Genomic DNA, 19,762 nt, shown 5'->3' with positions numbered 1-19,762 from the left:
TGGGCAGCCGGCAGGGGTGGGCCCCTTCTGGAAGGTTCTGAGGCAGGGTATAAGAGACAGGGTGGCGGGCGGAAACCGGTCTCATTGAACGCGGCGCCAGATCTGCAGACGGCTGTTGTCTCCGCGAGCCGAGCCCGGCCCACACAGAAGGTAAGGCCCGGGCGTGCCGGGGTCCTGTGGCGGCTCCTCAGGGGCGTGCGGGCGGCGGCGGCGGCGGCCGGGCCGGGCCGGGTGGGCGGCGCCCGGGGGGCCTCGAGCCTTCCTGTGTGTGGGGGCGGGGGTGGGGGTTGGTCCGGAGCCGCCGCTCTCCTCCCTGCCGGGCTGGGGCGCGTCCTTCCCCGCCGGGCGGCGGTCCGGAGCGCGGGGCGTGGGCTGCAGCCTCGGGGGCCGGCGGCGGCGGCCGGGTGGCGTCCGGGCCGCTTCCGCCCTCGGGGCGCGGAAGTTCCAGGTCCTGTGAGGAGCGAGGCGCCGTTGGCGTGCGGCCAGCGCCGGGAGCGGGGCGGGGGGGGGGGCTGGAGCACGTACCCCGGGCAGCATTGTGTGGTCTCCGGGAGCGCCGGTCACGGCGACGGGGGGAAGCGGCGCTCCAGGGCCCGACACCACGTGCTCGGAACTGTCGCAGACCCTCGGGGCAGGTGCACCTTCCGGTCTGGGCCGGCCCCGCCGCCGTTGGCACGGCAACCCCGGCTGCAGCGCTGCCGGCCCCGGCGTCCCGCGGGCTTCTCCCACACGGGCGGCGATTCGGGGCGGGGGAAGCGGGCTCGTACTCGGTGGCATAGTTGTCGCAGGAAGCGTTCCGAGGTGTTCAGTCCCGTTTTAAAACCCAGGGGCTCGCTTTCCTTTTTAATCCTAGCAACTATGTCTAAGGGACCTGCAGTCGGGATCGATCTTGGCACCACCTACTCCTGCGTGGGTGTCTTCCAGCACGGGAAAGTGGAAATAATTGCCAATGATCAGGGAAACCGAACCACCCCAAGTTATGTCGCTTTCACGGACACCGAACGATTGATCGGTGATGCTGCGAAGAATCAAGTTGCGATGAACCCCACCAACACGGTTTTCGGTAAGCCGTTGGTTTAGATCTCCTGGCGTGGAGTGTAGGTGCGGGTGGTGGAAGTCTAGAAGTTTATGGAGTGTGAGGCAGCCATGAAAGCCTGGAAAAGAATCGTAAAATATGTTGCAGTGGTGATAACAAAACGTTATGCAAAAGTTTGAGGTATTTTAATAAATAGTTTGGATGACTGTCAGAGAAGGAGTCCGTTTACTAGAAAGTTTGGTTACTAGTGCTCCTGGCGTTTGAGTGATGGCGGACTAGGTTCTTCCTCGGTGGATAGTAGTGTAACAAAACTTTCCATTCGGTGACCTTTTACAGATGCCAAGCGGCTGATTGGACGTAGATTTGATGATGCTGTCGTCCAATCTGATATGAAGCATTGGCCCTTCATGGTGGTGAATGATGCTGGCAGGCCTAAAGTCCAAGTAGAATACAAGGGGGAGACCAAAAGTTTCTATCCAGAGGAGGTGTCCTCTATGGTCCTGACGAAGATGAAGGAAATTGCAGAGGCCTACCTTGGGAAGGTAAGTAGTGTGCATCCGTGTGCATCCCTACAGGAAGGTAGTTGAAGGTTGAAACATGCACCAGATTCCCTGATGAATGCATGGGATTTTGAGTACTGTGGAACATCTAGTGGCCACAACTGAGAAGTAAAACGTTTAAAAACACGCTTGTTCTTTTGAGAGCACACAAAAGTAGACGATGACCATGTGACTGCGGACAATTTTACAGATGATTTACAGCCACCTTTTGTTTTCTTAGACTGTTACCAATGCAGTTGTCACGGTACCTGCATACTTCAATGACTCTCAGCGTCAGGCTACCAAAGATGCTGGAACTATTGCCGGTCTTAATGTACTTCGAATTATCAATGAGCCAACTGCTGCTGCTATTGCTTATGGCTTAGACAAGAAGGTATGTACCACTTGTGAAGAATAGGATTCACCTTACTACATATATTATAGATCAGAGACCTAGGAGGTATGCATAATGAGTAACTGTCTTGTATTCTAATTGCAGGTTGGAGCTGAAAGGAACGTGTTGATCTTTGATTTAGGAGGTGGCACTTTTGATGTGTCAATCCTTACTATTGAAGATGGGATCTTTGAGGTCAAGTCCACAGCTGGAGACACCCACTTAGGTGGAGAAGACTTTGATAACAGAATGGTCAACCATTTTATTGCAGAATTCAAGCGCAAACACAAGAAGGACATCAGCGAAAACAAGAGGGCCGTCCGCCGTCTCCGTACTGCATGTGAACGGGCTAAGCGTACACTTTCTTCCAGCACCCAGGCCAGTATTGAGATTGATTCTCTGTATGAAGGAATCGACTTCTATACCTCTATTACTCGTGCCCGGTTTGAAGAATTAAATGCTGACCTGTTCCGTGGCACCCTGGACCCTGTAGAGAAAGCTCTTCGAGATGCCAAGCTGGACAAGTCTCAGATCCATGACATTGTTCTGGTGGGCGGTTCTACCCGTATCCCCAAGATTCAGAAACTTCTGCAAGATTTCTTCAATGGAAAGGAACTGAATAAGAGCATCAACCCTGATGAGGCCGTTGCTTATGGTGCAGGTAAATTATTCCCTCAACCTTTAAACAGTTGTAACCACTGGCCTTGTTAAGCCCTAGGCTGCTTTCGCTATGATGATTGATTATTTAAACATTCGTAGTTTCCACCAAAAGCTTAGCTAATGATGGTCCAACTTCCTTGGATGTCTGAGCGATTGACCTTTGTTAGTGAGTTAACAGGGTGGTTGGGATTATTTTTTTGAACGAACTGTTTCTATTCCAGCTGTCCAGGCAGCCATTCTTTCTGGTGACAAATCTGAAAATGTTCAAGATTTGCTGCTATTGGATGTCACCCCACTTTCTCTTGGTATTGAAACTGCTGGAGGAGTCATGACTGTGCTCATCAAGCGCAATACTACCATTCCTACCAAACAGACACAAACCTTTACTACCTACTCTGACAACCAGCCTGGTGTGCTTATTCAGGTATGGATTATACTGTCGGTACTGATTTGGCTATTCTTAAGGGTTCTATGTAGCTTCGGAAAGACTTGTCCCGCTGTGATGATTTGACCTAAACCATTCGTAGTTTCCACCAGAAGATTTGTGTTGGCCAACTCCTTCCTTGGATGTCTGAGCGATCAGTCTTTCCTCCTAATGGATTTTATGCAGAAGTCTACAACTGCTAAACTTTTGCAGCTTCTTAATGATTTGTTTTCCTAACAAGGTCTATGAAGGTGAGCGTGCTATGACCAAGGATAACAACCTACTTGGCAAGTTTGAACTCACAGGCATACCTCCTGCTCCTCGTGGCGTTCCTCAGATTGAAGTCACTTTTGATATTGATGCTAATGGTATCCTCAACGTGTCTGCTGTGGATAAGAGCACAGGAAAAGAGAACAAGATTACCATCACTAATGACAAGGGTAAGTGTTAAGCACAGGTTTGAGTGTTACTTTTTGTCCTTACAAGATGGTGTGGGTCATTAAGATAAGATTGTATTCCCAAAACCTTTAACTTTCCAAAGCCTCCCAAAGGCATTTATCCTAGAAGCCTGTTTTAGCTTTCTTTCACGGGTTATAAATGTTGTAGGGTAACTTGAAGGTTCAGGTTTTAAAGTTGTGTCTAAAAACTTACAGGCCGCTTGAGCAAGGAGGACATTGAGCGCATGGTCCAGGAAGCTGAGAAGTACAAAGCCGAAGATGAGAAGCAGAGAGACAAGGTGTCTTCCAAGAATTCACTGGAGTCTTACGCTTTCAACATGAAAGCAACTGTTGAAGATGAAAAACTTCAGGGCAAAATCAATGATGAAGACAAACAGAAGATTCTTGACAAGTGCAATGAAATCATCAACTGGCTTGATAAGAACCAGGTTTGTGATTCCTACTGAATAGTGGTGGGTATAGGGCTTCAGCAGGAAAAGATTAGATGGGTTTCTAAAAATACAGGTCACGATGATGAATGGTCCAAACATTCGCGGTTTCCACCAGAATTCCATGTGTTGGCAACTAGCTTCCTTCCTTGGATGTCTGAGTGACCCAACATTTCATGGGTGACCAAGACTTGAATGTGGGGATAGGCTTTTGCTTAGTGTTACTGTCAGATTGTACCAGGCATGAAGTTTCCTGAGGAATTTATGGTATGTCTTTTTTTTTTTTTTTTTTTTTTTGTTAGACTGCAGAGAAGGAAGAATTTGAACATCAGCAGAAAGAGCTGGAGAAAGTCTGCAATCCCATCATTACGAAGCTATACCAGAGTGCAGGAGGCATGCCAGGAGGAATGCCTGGAGGCTTTCCTGGTGGTGGAGCTCCTCCCTCTGGTGGTGCCTCCTCTGGGCCCACCATTGAAGAGGTTGATTAAGCCAACCTGATGACAGGTCTAGCATTGTTCCACACATTTGAAGGACCCAAATTTGTAGCAAATTCCATGGCAGTTTTAAAGTCAAGCTGCTATAGTAAATATACTGGGCATTCTTGATACTTGAATATGGAATATGTGCACAGGGAAAGGAAATAAACATTGCACTTTATAAGCACTGTATTGTTAAGTGGAAAATGCAATGTCTTAAATAAAACTGTATTTAAAATTGGCACCATAAAGTTGTCTGACTCCATGTGTACAAGGGCAACAGGTAGCATTTGGTTTTGGGAGGGCTGGATATTTGGCCTAGTGGTGAAACTTCGGGTTGTCAGTGGCTCAGGTTCAGTTCCAAATCAACAAAATTGTGGTTTGGGTTTGCCATTAGCGAGGCTTATGGTTGCTATGGTAAATTGAAACTAGCTGTGGATGTAGGCGCTCTTGGTGCTCTTGAAGTTGATGGGGAACAAAATCCAAAGGGAGGAATCCAACTTCTTCATCTGGCATGAAGAAAGTTTGGGAATGGGAAATTTTGAATAATAGATACCTAAAAGGAAGTAGTTGGCCATGTAGGAATAAATCAAGTTAAACACCTGCAGCATATCCCTTAAGGGAATACTTTCAACTTGTTTGAGCTGGGTACTAACCTATAGAACTCTGGAGTTTACCATAGAATCAACTGGAAAGGAAAGGCCTGGAGCAGCTAATTGTGCATTCATGTCTTAAAACTGCCAGGCGAACAGTGAGCTGAGTTGATGTTAGTACAGTTGTATTTGACAGGTTACTAGATTGCCTTTAGGTAAAGGGTTTTAAAGGAAAACTACATTGTTGGCTTCGGCTCATTTAAAGATTACGTGACTTGGTACTTTGTGATGTTTAGGAAAGGGGTTGAAGTTAGGTTTCTTAGTAAATAATGGTTGGTGGTTAGCTACAGGCTGAAAGTACTCCGCCTTTGAATTTGAGTCCTGGAAGTCCTTTGTGCCTATGTCACGTTGTTTTGATAGGCCTCAGTCCTTAAAACCTGAACCAAAAAAACAGGTTAAGGGTGGTAAAATCTGACATGATCTGGGGGTGCTACACCTCTGCCACCTGGTGGTCAATTAGGACTCTTCACTAAGTGTTAAGATTTTAACTATGCTCCCAGCAGAGGAGCCCAGCTTTGATCTACTTGCAACCTTTAAGGTCTCAGAAAGCCTGGTCCCTCAGTGACCTAATAGTGTACACCTACCCGGATTTTGTAGAATAAAGCGCATTAGGCAAGGTCTGAGTCTAAGACCTTTCATAGAGGTCATTTTCCTGTGGTTGATACTACATCGACTAATTTAGAAGTGTATCCATGTAATGCTTGGAGTCTGCAGAGATTGGTGGTGCCATATATGATTAATTTTTTCTAAGGGTCCCATGAAATTTGAAAGTAATGCTTGATCCTTGGGAAAGTCCCATGGTTTGTATGTAGAAACTGCATGGTTCCCCCCCCCCCTTACTTGATCTGATCTGGGTATTAGGTATTTTAATACATTCCTTATGAATCTGGAGCAAATGGTTTGAGACTACTCCGCTCAGAATGTACTCTTGGTGCTCTGAAACAGGATTGTGGGGATCAAATGTGATCGTGAAACCACATAAGACCTCTTAAAGTTAACAGGTTTTAGTCACAACTTGAATTTCAAGTTAATGTTCTATCCATGAATCTGTTCGTGAAACAAATTGGAGATTGAGAAATGGTATTTTTCCTTAGTGCAAATGGGAGAAGCTGGGCCTGTGTACTAGAAAATCATGGGGCGGCTTTGGGAAGAAAATGGAAATTTAACTATTTGCTAGATTTTCTTAGTTATCCAGAGAAGGTTGTGTTTACAGCTGAGGACACAGGATCAGAGTTGAATTGGTCTCAGATTGCATAGTAGGAGAGGGGATCTAGTTAATCCAATTCTGGCAGGCTTAACTCCAAAACCTGTGTTGGTTTTTGCTCCTTCATTGTGTGAGTTAAACAAGCTCCTCGAAACAGCACCTGGAACTTCCTGCAAGGAATATTTTCTTTAAAGGAGTTTTGCAATCTTGCTCAGCACCTGCAATTACGTACTTGGTAACTTGGTCCTGATATTACTCCTTTGCTAATTCCTCGTTTGAGTTAACGGTTAGTGATCTTTTTCAATACTTGAGGTCTTTTTCAATACTTGAGGTATTCACACATGGAGATTTGCCTTTTGCAAGTGGCAGTCTAAGCAGTCTGGCCGTTTGAGGAGCTCAGTGAGTCCAATCAACTTGAATATTTCGTGTTCAATTTGTTTCTTGCTGTGAGATAAGCCTGGTTTATGAGGATAGATAAAAAGTTGGTAGAGACGTGTACTGGCCTCTGACAAAAGATAAATTGGTAACTACAAAGTGGTTTTACAAAGTATAAAATGGCATGTTTGCAGGGTGACCTTGGTGAGAAGTATAGGAAGTTGTTGGTGCACACAGAACATGAGAGAAGGTGGAAAAAGACAACAGCAGTATTTATCACTGTTCAGTTTAGAGTGAACACTTGGCTTCCACTGTTTTTTTTTTTTTTAACAACCTTCAAGAAGGATGCTTGGCTGGTCAGCTACACCTGCATAAATCTACCCAGGTGGCAAAGGCAGTTTTAGTTCCAGTGTGTTATTAAGGAGGTTGTGGTTCTGAGTAGCAATGCTGTGCTCGATGGCGGTCTCTTAAATTTGCACAGGGCCCCACTGGATCAGAGAAAGGGAGCAAAAAGTCCACTCCATCTCCATGAGCAGCTTTTCAAGAGTTAGTGCTGTTTTCAGCTAAACCATATTTAGCAGTAACTTAAGTTTTGGTCACCAGTAATTGTTGCACTTGTTAAACTACTAAGGGAGTAGTTTTTACCTGTAAAGCCACAGCAGTGCCTTTATTTCCAACAGTATTACTGTTTATTTAAAATGTAATACCAAGAAATGGAACTGTAATAGCTGCAAACAGTCCTTTGTTCCAACAGTATCTGTGGAGTACCTCTAATTTTCCAGATCCTCCACCTTCAGAGGAAAAACAGCCTTTTGGATTCTGGTAAGGTAGAGTGGAGGGATTGGTGGAACAAAGAAAAGTTGAGAGTTTTCATTTTTGAGGTTGGCTTGTGAACGTAAGGACCTCTTTTCCCACTAGATGGCAGTAGCTATATAGGAAACCACTCCAGGGATAGCTGAGGAAAGCTACTGGACCATGTCCACTGAAGTCTGTGCTTTTTTTGTTTAACAAATTGTCTACAAGAAGCAAAGCAAGTGCTGAGGAAGGAAGTCAGTCCTTGAATATTCTCACATGCCCTTTCCTGGTAGAGTATTCCCAGCTGTCAGTTGAGCAAGTGCCCTGGTTGGGGTTACAGCTTTGAGTAGAGATCTCAGGGTCCTTGGGGGTTGTGGGGAGATTTAAAGCTTTTGAAACATGGAAGGGGGAAAAGGTATATCTCAGTGGGGTAGAGTAGTCTTTACTGACACGCTTTTCCTCATTCAAGCCCCGGCTTTATTTCCCTAATCACCTTTGAACTGCTTCTGAGATCTAATCATATTTGCATGAAATGCTAGAATTTTTCCTCCCTCAAACTCAAACCCAAGAATGTAAGAATATTCACACTCCTATATTTCCAGTGTCTGGCACATTATATTCGTCAAAGGAAAGAATAAAAACGAGTTAAGCACTGAGAGTTTAGTGATGGAATGTTCTCTGGGCTTTATAAGGGTTTGGTCATGGTCATGGCTCTTGGGGTGGTGAGAGGCTGGCTGGCTGAGCTCAGGCCCCTGCCCCCATAGATTTTTTTTTTTCTACAGTTGCTCCTTGCAGAATTAGGGAGCCAAGATTAGAGCTGGATGAGAAGAGGGAATGATCAAGCTAGGAATAGCTCTAGCCAAATGAAAGTTGACAGTAACAACTGTCAAAACCTTTGGCCTATTGGACTCCTGATGTCTTTAGATTGCCTCTGAAATGTGGCCAGTACATGGGGTGAGTGGGGTGAATCCGCAGAGCCAGTGCAGCTAGTCTTTGCAATACGAGAGGACAGCCAGACCTCAGCCTGTTGGGAATGGGGCCTCTCCTAAGAAGCTAGGCCATGGTTCAGGGCACTCAAGGGAAGCAGCCAGCCCCAGAGCTCCAAGAAAAAAGGCTGCAGGGGCACCTGGGTGGCTCAGTTGGTTAAGTATCTGCTTTCGGCTTAGGTTATGATCTCAAGAGTCCTAGGGTCAGATCCCGCATTGGGCTCCCTGCTCATCGGGGAGTCTGTTTCTCCCTTTCCCTCTGTGTGTTCTCTCAAATCTTAAAAAAAAAAAAAAAAACAAAAAAACAAAAACAAATCTTGACTTGGATTAGACAAGGGTTTATTAATTTGAGAGCGAGCAAGAGAGCACAAGCAGGGTGAGCAGCAGAGGAAGAAGTAGACTCCCCACTGAGCAGGGAGCCCAGTGACGTGGAACCGGATCCCAGGACCCTGAGATCATGACCTGAGCCAAAGGCATATATGTGGTATGTCTCAATAAAGCAGTTTATGATTTTTTTAAGTCTGAAAAGGAGAGGCGGGGCGCTGGGTGGCTCGATTAAGCATCTCCCTTTGGCTCAGGTCATGATCCCAGGGTCTTGGGATGGAGCCCCACATCAGGCCCCTTACTCAGCAGGGAGTCTCCTTCCCCTTCTCCTTCTGTCCCTCCACTTGCCCCCACCCTTCATGTTGTCTCTCTCTTTTTTTGCGCTCTCTCAAAATCTTTAAAAAAAAGAGGCTGGCTTCCCCATGGGATGGGGAGGAGGAGGGAGAGCTCCCCCCCCCCCAATGGCAAATGGGTAGGTGAAGGAGGGGGAACAATAGAAATACATAAACTTTTTTTTTTTTTTTGAAATAGATAAAATTCTTACTTTCAAGGAAGCCAGTAATCATCTTCGGTTGTTTCCTTCCTTTTTCCCCTAGCCTTATCAGCATACTTGACAGACACTGTTGTGTAGTGTTAAGGTGCACAGCATGTCGATCCGATACTTTGGTAGTGTGCGTGGTAACCACAGGAGGGTAACACCTCCATGCCCTTACATTAATTACCATGTCCTTGTGAAAACACTTGAGATTTACTGTCTTAGCAACTTTCAAGAATATCCATACTACTGTATTGTTGACGACAGTTACCATGCTGTGCCTTAGATCCCCCAGAATGTACTTACCCTGTCAGCCAGAAGTGTATATCCTTTGACCAGCCTGTCCCCACCCACACTGTGGTTGTTTTCAAACGTCTGCACTTCTATTGGAGATGCTGTGGACTTTTTTTTTTTTTTTTTTTTTAATTTTTATTTACTTAGGATAGTCACAGAGAGAGAGAGGGAGGCAGAGACACAGGCAGAGGGAGAAGCAGGCTCCATGCACCGGGAGCCCGATGTGGGATTCGATCCTGGGTCTCCAGGATCGCGCCCTGGGCCAAAGGCAGGCGCCAAACCACTGCGCCACCCAGGGATCCCCGATGCTGTGGACTCTTAATCCAAATAGAGACAGGTTCCACACCCAGGGATTGAGAAAATTAGATTGGACTGGAAAGAAAGCAGGCAGCAAGCAGGTAATCATTTGAATACTGGAAATACTCACCAAAACCCTTTTTTAAAAAAAGATCTTTATATTTATTTGAGAGTGAGTGAGTCAGTGAGAGAGAGCAGGAGCTCCCTGCTCATGCATGGCTCAATCCTATGACTCCGAGACCACGACCTGAGCTGAAGGCAGCCACCCAACCAAGTGAGCCATGGGGGGATGGAGGGGGAGGCAGAAACCTTTTTATTTGCTTGTTGATTGAGCTTTTATGACATTTCTGAGACCTGCTTTATCGTTTACTAGGTGTATGACCTTAAGCAAATTATTCTCTCTTGTACCTGAATATCTTGGGGCACCTGGGTGGCTCGGTGGTTGAGCATCTCCCTTTGGCTCAGGGTGTGATCCTGGGGTCCTTAAGATTTTATTTATTTGTTCATGAGAGACACAGAGAGAGAGGCAGAGACACAGGCAGAGGGAGAAGCAGGCTCCCTGTGGGGAGCCCGATGCGGGGACTCAACCTGAGCCAAAGGCAGATGCTCAACCGCTGAGCCACCCAGGCGTCCCAAATAAAATCTTTATAAAAAAAAACCTGAGTATCTTATGGAATGGGGATTAAATTAATCAACCATTAGGTTTGTTATGCAAATTAAATGAGCCAGGATATGTGGAGTATGTAGCGCTCTACTTGGCTCCTAGAATAAGTGCTGAGTAACAGCTATTATTATTATTAATGATTAGTTAAGTAACAATAATAGTTATTAACATTTCCTAAGGTCGCCATAACAAGCTACCAAAGACTGTGTGGCTTAAAGCAGAAATGTATTGTCTCGCAGTTCTGGAGGCCAGCAGTCTGAGGTCAAGGCATTGGCAGGACCATGCTGTCTGAATGCACCAGGGCAGGCAGGAGCTGGTCTGTGCCTCTCTCTTAGGTCTGGTGGCCTCACATGTTCCCAGGCTTGGAGATCCCCACTCAAGTCACATGGCCGTCTCCTCCCTGAGTGTGTTCACTTTGACCTCCCTCTGTGTGCGTCTCTTTGTGTCCAAATTTCTGCTTTCCACAGGGACGCCAGTCATATTGGAGCAGGGCCCTCTTTCATCACCTCATTTTAACTTTGATCCCCTCTGTCAAGACTCAAAGTCTGAGGTAGTGGGGATTAGGATTTGTTTACCTTAAAAATAAAGCTGTCGCTTATTTTACCAGCCACATGGGGTTATGTGGGAATAACAGAATTGCAACGTAAGACAAGGAAGCTCAGGCAACATCAGAGGCAAGTCCCACATGCAAAGGGGAGAAAGTTTATTTTACCGAGGAGAAGGACGTTGGGAGGAGTTGAAGACACGGTCACTGGCGAAAAGCAATTAAGAGGTAGGGTGATGACGGTCTCTCCCTTGGTGAGTGGCAGGGATAGTCCATCTCTTTGCAGGAGATGCAGTGTGCCTCTTTCTCTGTTGGAGTTTGTAATTAATTGATGGTTCTTCCCTGTTGGCTTGTCTTCTGCTGGGATCTGTAACTGATAATTCTTATAACTGACATGAGTGGTCCAGGCTCCCCTTCCAGCCTCCCCTTCTGGCATCCTGAGTCCACTTCACTGAGATTTCCCTTATTAATTTTCATAGACTTTTTTGGGGGGTGGGGTGGGCAGGGTACACAATTCAACCCATAACAGTCATATTCCCTGTTATCACAGAACAGGAATCCCCTTCCCGGCTTTTGCCTAAAGATAGAAAACCCTGGGCACCTGGGTGGCTCAGTGGTTGAGCATCTACCTCTGGCTCAGGTGGTGATCCCGGGGTCCTGGGATCAAGTCCCGCATCCGGCTCCTTGCAGGGAGCCTGCTTCTCCCTCTGCGTGTGTCTCTGCCTCTCTGTGTCTCTCATGAATAAGTAAATAAAATCTCTAAAAAAATAAAATCCATGAGAATCCAAATATCTCTTCTTTCCTGGGACCAACGAAAAGGTGTCTTCATTCATCTCCCCTCGAGGGTCTCGCCGCAGGCCACCAGCTGTGGGCACCAGTGTTCCCTCCGTCCCTTCGCCAGCCCACCGTCCCTCCAGGTTCCCAAACGAATGCCTAATTCTATTATTGCCAGTGATTTCCCCGTGGGCAGCAGTTTATTTCTGTCATCAAGTCTCTGATGAAATCTTTAGCCGTGAAATGTTTAGTCCAATCCCAACAAATCGTGTGTAGTGTTAACATGTCACAGGCAGCCGGCGGCCTGCATTATGTGGTAATTTGGAAGCGAGAGGAGTGATAATATAGGGCTGGGCTTCTTTTGTGAGCTCGCATTAATGCTGGATCTGGTGATGTCAATTGACAGCCCATTGATTTGGGCTAATAGTGCCGGAAGGAGGCAGAATTGGGATGAGGGAGGGAATAAAGGATATTGACGGTTGGTCTCCAGGATCCCGGCAGCTTTTAATCTCTCATTGCCCTCTTTTAATGCAACTCCCATGTCAGCCGCATTTACTTCCACTAGCTCTGCCTGCTGGGCTGAGCTGCGAAGCCAGTGGGATGCCACCCCCAGAGTGGTCCAGAGTTCCCCTGCATTGATTCTTTGATGCTCTGGGGTGCGAATTATAATTATTTCATTAAGCCCTTTAATGGGTATCAACTATGAACCTTCCCCAGCCCGGGCTGGGGTGGTGAGGGCAAGGTCCACATCATTAATCTGTGTTCATCTCGTTGCCACCAATTGTCCTCCCCTCCACATTTTGTCCCCTTCCTATTATCGCGTCTGTGGTTTTAGTGGGAGGCTCTGCTGTCAGAGAGGAGGTGGGAAGGGGAGTTGGCTGATTTGGGGAGGCCTGAGGGGAGGCCATGGGTGAGCAGAATGCAGTGTGGGCTCTTCACACCAACGGACTCGCTAATCGTGCTCTCGGGTCTGCTCTGCCCACTTCTGGTTTGCCTGTGCGGGACGGCGCTTTGGGACAAAGCGAGAGATCTTGTGGCTGCTTCCTCCTGTGGCTTTGAGTCCTGTTGTAGCTCAGGAACATGCCACACCCTTCCCAGGATGCTGTGGAGACAGAGGTGTACAAAATCCTGCCTCGTGCCCTCAGGGAGCTTCAACCCCAGTAAAGGATCTGGGAGAGGGATCGATAGCAAACAGGCAGCAAGACACTAATAAGCATCGAGAAAGGGCAAAGTGCAAGGAGTTATGGCAGCCCATGGAGGGGAGAGTCAGTCAAGGAGGGCTTCCTGGAGGAGCAAATGCTCTGCTGAACCTGAAGAATGAGTAGGAGATAGTCTTAGACAGGAGAAGGGCATACTAGTCAGCGGGAACAGCATGTTTAAGAGGCCTGGAACTGAAAGAGAAGGCCCATGAAATTTTGGGAACCTCCCCTAGTTGAGTAAGGTGGGGAGAAGTCTCCCCCACCCCCGCCCCCTGGTTTCTTATCTTTACCCACCTGCAATTGAGGATTAATCTCATCAGGAGCTTTAATCAAGCTCCATCTAGGTCCCAAGTGACATTCCCCATCATTTTATCCAAGGCTTTCTTGTTTCTGCTATACTCTTCTTTAGGCCAAAAATGAAGTTTTATTTCTGATTCTTCACTTGTTTGACCCAGGTAGTGGTTTTAAAAGATGTCTGCACTTTTCTTTTTCCTGCAACTTTTAAAAAAATATTTTATTATTTATTTATTTATTATTTGGAGAGAGAGAGAGAGGAGGGGCAGAGGAAACAGGAGAGAAAGAATCTCAAGCTGACTCCCTGCTGAACAAGGAGCCTGATGTGGGGCTCGATTCCAGGACCCTGACATCATGACCTGAGCTGAAATCAAGAGTTGGACACTTGGGCAGCCCAGGTGGCTCAGCGGTTTAGCGCCGCCTTCAGCCCAGGGCACGATCCTGGAGTCCCGGAATCAAGTCCCACGTCAGGTTCCCTGCATGGAGCCTGCTTCTCCCTCTGCCTGTGTCTCTGCCTCTCTCTCTCTGTGTCTCTCATGAATAAATAAATAAAGTCTTAAAAAAAAGAAAAAAGAGTTGGACACTTAACCGACTGAGGTGCTCCTGCCCCCTGCAACTTTTTTTTGACACTACTGTCCTGAGTGTATGGAGTCTAATTCCTCTTCCCTTAAACATGGGCTGGCTTAGAGACAGAGACTGGGTAACTTCCAAGTCTAGACTGTTAAATCCATGCTGCTTTCACCTGATTCTCTGGACACTCACTGTAGGAATCTTCGGCTGCCCCTTAGGAACTTCCGCCCCCGTGAAGTCCATAAGTGGAAAGACCACATAGAAAAAGGAGCCCTGGGGTGCCTGGGTGGCTCGGTTGGTTGGGCATCTGCCTTCTGCTCAGGTCATGATCCTGGGGTGCTGGAATTGAGCTCTGTGTCGGGCTTCCTGCTCTACAAGGAATCTGCTACTCCTTTTCTCTCTGCCTCTTTCCCCTGCTCATGCTCTGTCTCAAATGAATAAGTAAAAATCTTTTTTTAAAAAAATCATACTAAAAAAAAAAAAAAAGGGAGGAGCCCTAGTTACTGAATGGTCCTAGTCTGTGCCCCAGACATGTGAGTGACAAAGGCTTGAAGATGACTCTGCCCCAGCCCTCAACTGACTACATCTACCTTCAAAGAGACTTCAGTGAGAATTGGTCAGCTGAGCCCAGTTAATCACCAGGTTCATGACCGAAGTAAATGATTGTCATTGTTTTAAGCCACTGTCTCAGGGTGACTTGTTACACAGTGGTAGATAACTGGAACAGTTAGATTTGATTAAATTTGTCTTTGATTAAGTTTCATTATTATAGCTTTGTAGTCCTAGTTTTTTTTTTTTTTAAGATTTATTTATTCATTCGTGAGAGACACAGAGAGAGGCAGAGACACAGGCAGAGGGAGAAGCAGGCTCCATGCAGGGAGCTGATGTGAGACTCGATCCCTGAACTCCAGGATCATACCCTGATCATGAAAGCAGAGTTAACTGCTGAGCCATCTAGGCATCCCTATAGTTATAGTCTTAAAATCAGGTTATGAGTCTCCAACTTTGTTCCTTTTTCAAGTTTGTTTGGACTCTTCTAGATCTTTTCCTTTTCCATGTATATTTTATTTTTTTTAAAGATTTTATTTATTCATGAGAGATACACAGAGAGAGGCAGAGACACAGGCAGAGGGAGAAGCAGGCTCCTCATAGGGAGCCTGATGTGGGCTTCAATCCACAGACCCAGAATCATGCCCTGAGTTGAAGGTAGGTGCTCAACTGCTGAGCTACCCAGGCGTCCCTCTGTGTACATTTTAAGTCAACTCAGGGTGCCTGGGTGGCTCAGTGGTTGAGCATCTGCCTTTGACTCAGGTTGTGATCCCGAGGTCCTGGGATCGAGTCCCTCATCGGGCTTCCCCCAGGAAAATCTTTAAAGATTTTATTTATTTATGCATGAGAGACAGAGAGAGAGAGAGAGAGAGAGAGAGAAGAGAGAGAGAGAGAGAGGCACAGACACAGGCAGAGGGAGGAGCAGGCTCCACTCCATGCAGGGAGCCTGACATGGGGCTTGATCCAGGGTCTCCAGGATCCCACCCTGGGCTGAAGGCAGTGCTAAACCACTGAGCCACCAGGGCTGCCCAAATAAAATCTTTAAAGAAAAAAGTCAACTAAATTTCTACCATAAATATAGCCTGCTTGAATTATAATTGGGATTTTAATGACTCTACAGATTAAAGTGGATAAACCTGACATCTTAGTATCGAGTACCAATCCAAGAATATGGTGTATCTCTCCATTTGTTTAAGCCTTTTTTTTTAGAGTAGGCTCTATACTTAGCACAGAGCTCAATGCAGGATTTGAACTCACTACCATGAGACTGAGAGCTGAGCTGAAATCAAGAGTTGGAAGCTTAACCAGCTGAGCCACACAGGTGCATCTACTGAAGTGTTTTTAAATTTTTGTCAGCAGTGTTTTGTAGTTTAAAAGGAAAGATGGTTTACTTCTTCCTTTTCAGTCCTTACACCTTTTACTTCTTTTTCTTTCCTTATCACTTTGGCTACGACTCCAGTAAAATGTTGAGTAGAATGACATTGAAAGCAGACATCTTTGCCTTGTTTTTGATCTTTGGAGGAGAGCATTTAATATTTCGCCGTTAAATGTGATGTTAACTTTGGATTTTTCATAGATCTTTTTAACAAACTGGGTTTTGGTATTATGCTTATAGTCAGTGTCAAATTTGTTGAGCATGGCAATCTATGCATGACAGAAACCGCCAGTGGAGACCAGCATGGAGGAAGAGGGCGAATGCATGTAAACATAGCTGCTCACCATTTCAAGGAAATGCCTGGAACTGAAGTAGCAAGAAGGGTTGCAAGATGTTGCTTCCAGAAATAGCCCAGGAAGAAAGGAGAAAGGTAGAACAAAGACAGAATAACATCCTCAGCGCAGGACCTGTGGGCTTAGCATGGCTTCTTTCTTCCTCTCTACCTGGTGATCTATTCACTTTTCAACAGCCAGCTGAAATATCCCCTTTCTGGAATTCTCCTAGATGCGGTTGGTGACTTCTCCACTCTGCATTTCCAAATGCTTTGCACCTTTATTATAGCCTTTTCCACACGTTTCGGAGATGTTCACATGCCGGCTATCCCCTCCACTGGACAGGGAGATCCTCTGAGGTAGGGACTGTGCCTTTATTTTCATACATCCCCCTCCTGTAGGCCCTGCCTCTCTGGGAATCATGGGGCAGAGTCAGAGCTCTGGGGTTTGCATATCATATTTCCCCAGCTGTGAAAACCTCAAGCAAGTTTCCCTCTGAAAATACTTTTCTTTAAGTTATAATTCCCTTCTAAGAACTTGCACCAAGGTTAATACTACTTGGACACTCCCTTTTCTCATCTGTAAAAAGAGAAAAATAATACCTATTTTAGAGGTGGTTGCTATTTGCTCTTTATGTGGCAGTGCATATTTCTTGAATGAAGGGACACAGTTTTGTATTGGAACAGAGGTGTTGCCTAGACATGAACAAAGAGATAATCTTGCATGATCCCTGAATTGAATGGAAACTTAATTAATTAAATCCTACCAGGCTTTAGAAAGTAAGTTCTGTAATGCAGTGAGGTCCCTAACCTGCTCAGACCTCCTTTTTTTTTTTTTTAAGATTTTATTCATTTATTTGAGAGAGAGAGAGTACAGGAGAGTGAGAGCAGGGTGAGGGGTAGCGGGAGAAGCAGACTCCCTGCTGAACAGGGAATCTGATGTGGGATTCAATCCTAGGACACCCTGAGATCATGACCTGAGCCGAAGGCAGATGCTTAACTGACTGAGCCACCCAGGCACCCCCAGACCTCCCTTTTATAAGAAATATTTTGGGGGGATCCCTGGGTGGCTCAGCTGTTTGGCGCCTGCCTTTGGCCCAGGGCGTGATCCTGGAGACCCGGGATTGAGTCCTGCATCAGGCTCCCTGCAAGGAGCCTGCTTCCCCCTCTGCCTGTGTCTCTGCCCGCAGCCCCCCCCCCCCCGCCCCTCTCTCTGTGTGTGTCTCTCATGAATAAATAAATAAAATCTTAAAAAAATATTTTGGAATATCCTTTTTCCTATCATGGAGTAAAATTCATAAATAACCAAAATATTCCACCATAAATATAAATCTGTATGAGAATTAAAGAAAAACCATTTGCAGGGCACCTGGGTGGCTCAGTGGTTGAGCATCTGCCTTCAGCCCAGGACGTGATCCTGGAGACCTGGGATCGAGTCCCGCATCGGACTCCCCGCATGGAGCCTGCTTCTCCCTCTGCCTGTGTCTCTGATTCTCTCTGTGTCTCTCATGAATAAATAAATAAAATCTTAAAAAAAAGAAAAACAACTTGTAAAATATTATGTTTCAAAAGATAAATGCTCAAGTTCAGATGAACAGGAAGGCACAAAGAGCTGAGTGAGATGCTCACTCCTACAGAAACTTGGTGAAAGCCAGTTATAAATTCCGACAGACTCAGGCCAATACTTTGGTGGCTCAGAGAGCAGTGACACTCCTGTTGAGACATGCTTTTCTGAAATGGTGAGCAAATCTTCGTATTGTCCCAGACGAAACAAAGGGCTTTCGTCTCATTTTGCGTGATATTTGCAGCCAGGGAAAATTCAGTATGTTTTAACTGAAAGAAATATTTCATGTTATTGCTGTACAACAGTTAAATATGGAAAGTTTTCTCTTTTGTAAGACTAATTGGAAGATATTCAGAAGTCACTTGGGATATAGAAATTTCCTTGATGTACAGAACCGACCTGAATATTGCAAGATACCAGGCATCCCTCTCTCCTACCTACTAAAGGCGGGTGGTGACCCCAATCCTAGCAGCAACCAAAAATGTTCCCACAAATTTCTTAAGTGCCCTTTAGGGGGCAGTATCACCCCAAGCCCTGATTCTGGAGTTACCCTGGCACTGCCTTTTTTTTTGTCTATGTGGCTGCTTGACTTCCAGTTTCTAACCCTATAAAAGGTGTGTGTGTGTGATGTATCCAGTTGCAAGGTGTGTAAGGATATAAATTACAGGACAGGTGTAAATGCCACTTGGAATAGTGCCAAGTACCTAGCCCTCAGAAGTAACTAATTCATATTGAGCATCCATCATTTGTCATGGATAGTAACTAGCCTTTGTGTTTCTTGGCCTTAGTACTTCTAATTTTTTTTTTTTTTTTAGTACTTCTAATTTTTAGTTGGGTAAGTGGGGCCCGATTGCTTGTCCAAGGTCCCATAGGCAAAGGCAAGGAATTGGCCTCACAGGGAATCTGACTCCCGAACCTGACGGGTCACTCTCCACACTACGTTGACTCTTGTGAGCAGCACAAGCAAGACTACCCCTTGTTGCTTTGCCAAAGGTTAACCCCTCCTGATGGCCCACTACTCTTACAAAGCATCTCCATGGGCTGACACTCTAGCACTCTGACCGGTGTGAAGAGGAAAGACCAGTTAGGCCAAGGGTGAGGGAGAGGTGCTGAGGGCACACATCCCACTAGTCCCTTTTCTCTCAACCCTTGAGTGTGGGATAGAGAGTTCTCACTGGGGGGAATGCCTGAACTGTAATCATAGCAGAAAAACTGAGGCTTGGGAGGGGTGAAGATGAGCCACTTGCTTTGAGGACAGGCTGATTTGGGCTCCATACAAAGACTGATTAATATTCAGAACAACCTGACAATTCACATCAATGCCGAGAAAGCCCCTGGTGTGGTTGTGGTGTTGTCACCCTGATTTCAGAGGCATGTTCAAACGATACTCCTGGACCCCCTGTCCTAAGGAGTCCAAAGTGGAGAAATCAACAAAAGGTTCTGTTAGGCAGGAAAAGGAGAGCTTGGGGAGGTTGTGGTGGCAATTTTTGAATAGTTGGAAAGTATGAGTGTATTGGTATTACTCTGGAGGCCAGAATTGGCATCCATGGTTGACTCGAGGTAACAGGAAGAAGTTTGGGTTAATATGCTCATTATTGCCTCTAGCTACATTCTTTTAGACTTTTTTTTTTGTCTTCAAGATTTTATTTATTCATTTTAGAGAGAGTAGGCATGAGCTGGGGGGTGAGTAAAGGAAGAGGCAGAGGGAGAGGGAGAGAGAGAGAGAGAGAATCCCAAGCAGACTCCATGCTGAGTGCAGAGCCAGACTTGGGGCTTGATCTCAAGACCCTGAGAGCATGACCTGAGCTGAAATCAAGAGTCGGACACTCAACCCACTGAGCCACCTAGGGGTCCCCATTCTTTAAGACTTTGATGCTGGGCCTGGGACTCTGAAAATCACATTTCTCCTTGCCAACTGGATCTGTCTTAAGTCTCCCTGGTGGGGGTGTCAAAGGGAGACTAGATAGCAGGAGAAAGGACAAAGGACTTCACCCTCTTGTTTGTTGTTGCTGATGGCATC

General features: G+C 46.1%; 2 protein-coding genes and 1 non-coding gene across 3 annotated transcripts; 2 read left to right on the top strand and 1 right to left on the bottom strand.

The window, feature by feature from the left end:
- Positions 1 to 27: 27 nt before the first annotated feature.
- On the top strand, positions 28 to 4,599 carry HSPA8 (heat shock protein family A (Hsp70) member 8). The gene is made up of 9 exons (XM_055305163.1): positions 28 to 150; positions 854 to 1,063; positions 1,373 to 1,578; positions 1,817 to 1,969; positions 2,075 to 2,630; positions 2,851 to 3,053; positions 3,295 to 3,493; positions 3,707 to 3,939; positions 4,242 to 4,599. Exons 2-9 carry the CDS (start codon positions 859 to 861, stop codon positions 4,425 to 4,427), a joined length of 1,941 nt encoding a protein of 646 aa, XP_055161138.1. The 5' UTR covers positions 28 to 150; positions 854 to 858; the 3' UTR covers positions 4,428 to 4,599.
- Positions 82 to 777, bottom strand: LOC129496939 (proline-rich protein HaeIII subfamily 1-like). Its single transcript, XM_055305286.1, has one exon. The coding sequence runs from the start codon at positions 775 to 777 to the stop codon at positions 82 to 84; it is 696 nt and encodes a 231-aa protein (XP_055161261.1).
- LOC129498015 (small nucleolar RNA SNORD14) lies at positions 2,695 to 2,782 on the top strand. The gene has a single exon (XR_008662050.1). It is a non-coding gene; the product is annotated as a small nucleolar RNA SNORD14 (small nucleolar RNA).
- Positions 4,600 to 19,762: the final 15,163 nt, after the last annotated feature.

Source organism: Nyctereutes procyonoides, unplaced genomic scaffold, assembly GCF_905146905.1.
Source record: "Nyctereutes procyonoides isolate TBG_1078 unplaced genomic scaffold, NYPRO_anot_genome, whole genome shotgun sequence".
NCBI lineage: Eukaryota > Metazoa > Chordata > Mammalia > Carnivora > Canidae > Nyctereutes > Nyctereutes procyonoides.
The sequence above is the reverse complement of the archived record's forward strand: the minus strand, read 5'-3'. Positions and strand labels throughout refer to the sequence as shown.

Coding starts and splice junctions, on each gene's coding strand:
- LOC129496939 (XM_055305286.1), bottom strand. CDS start 777: ATGCCACCGAGTACGAGCCCGCTTCCCCCGCCCCGAATCGCCGCCCGT.
- HSPA8 (XM_055305163.1), top strand. CDS start 859: ATGTCTAAGGGACCTGCAGTCGGGATCGATCTTGGCACCACCTACTCC. Junction 1,064..1,372: donor CCCCACCAACACGGTTTTCG/GTAAGCCGTTGG, acceptor GACCTTTTACAG/ATGCCAAGCGGCTGATTGGA. Junction 1,970..2,074: donor CTTATGGCTTAGACAAGAAG/GTATGTACCACT, acceptor TTCTAATTGCAG/GTTGGAGCTGAAAGGAACGT.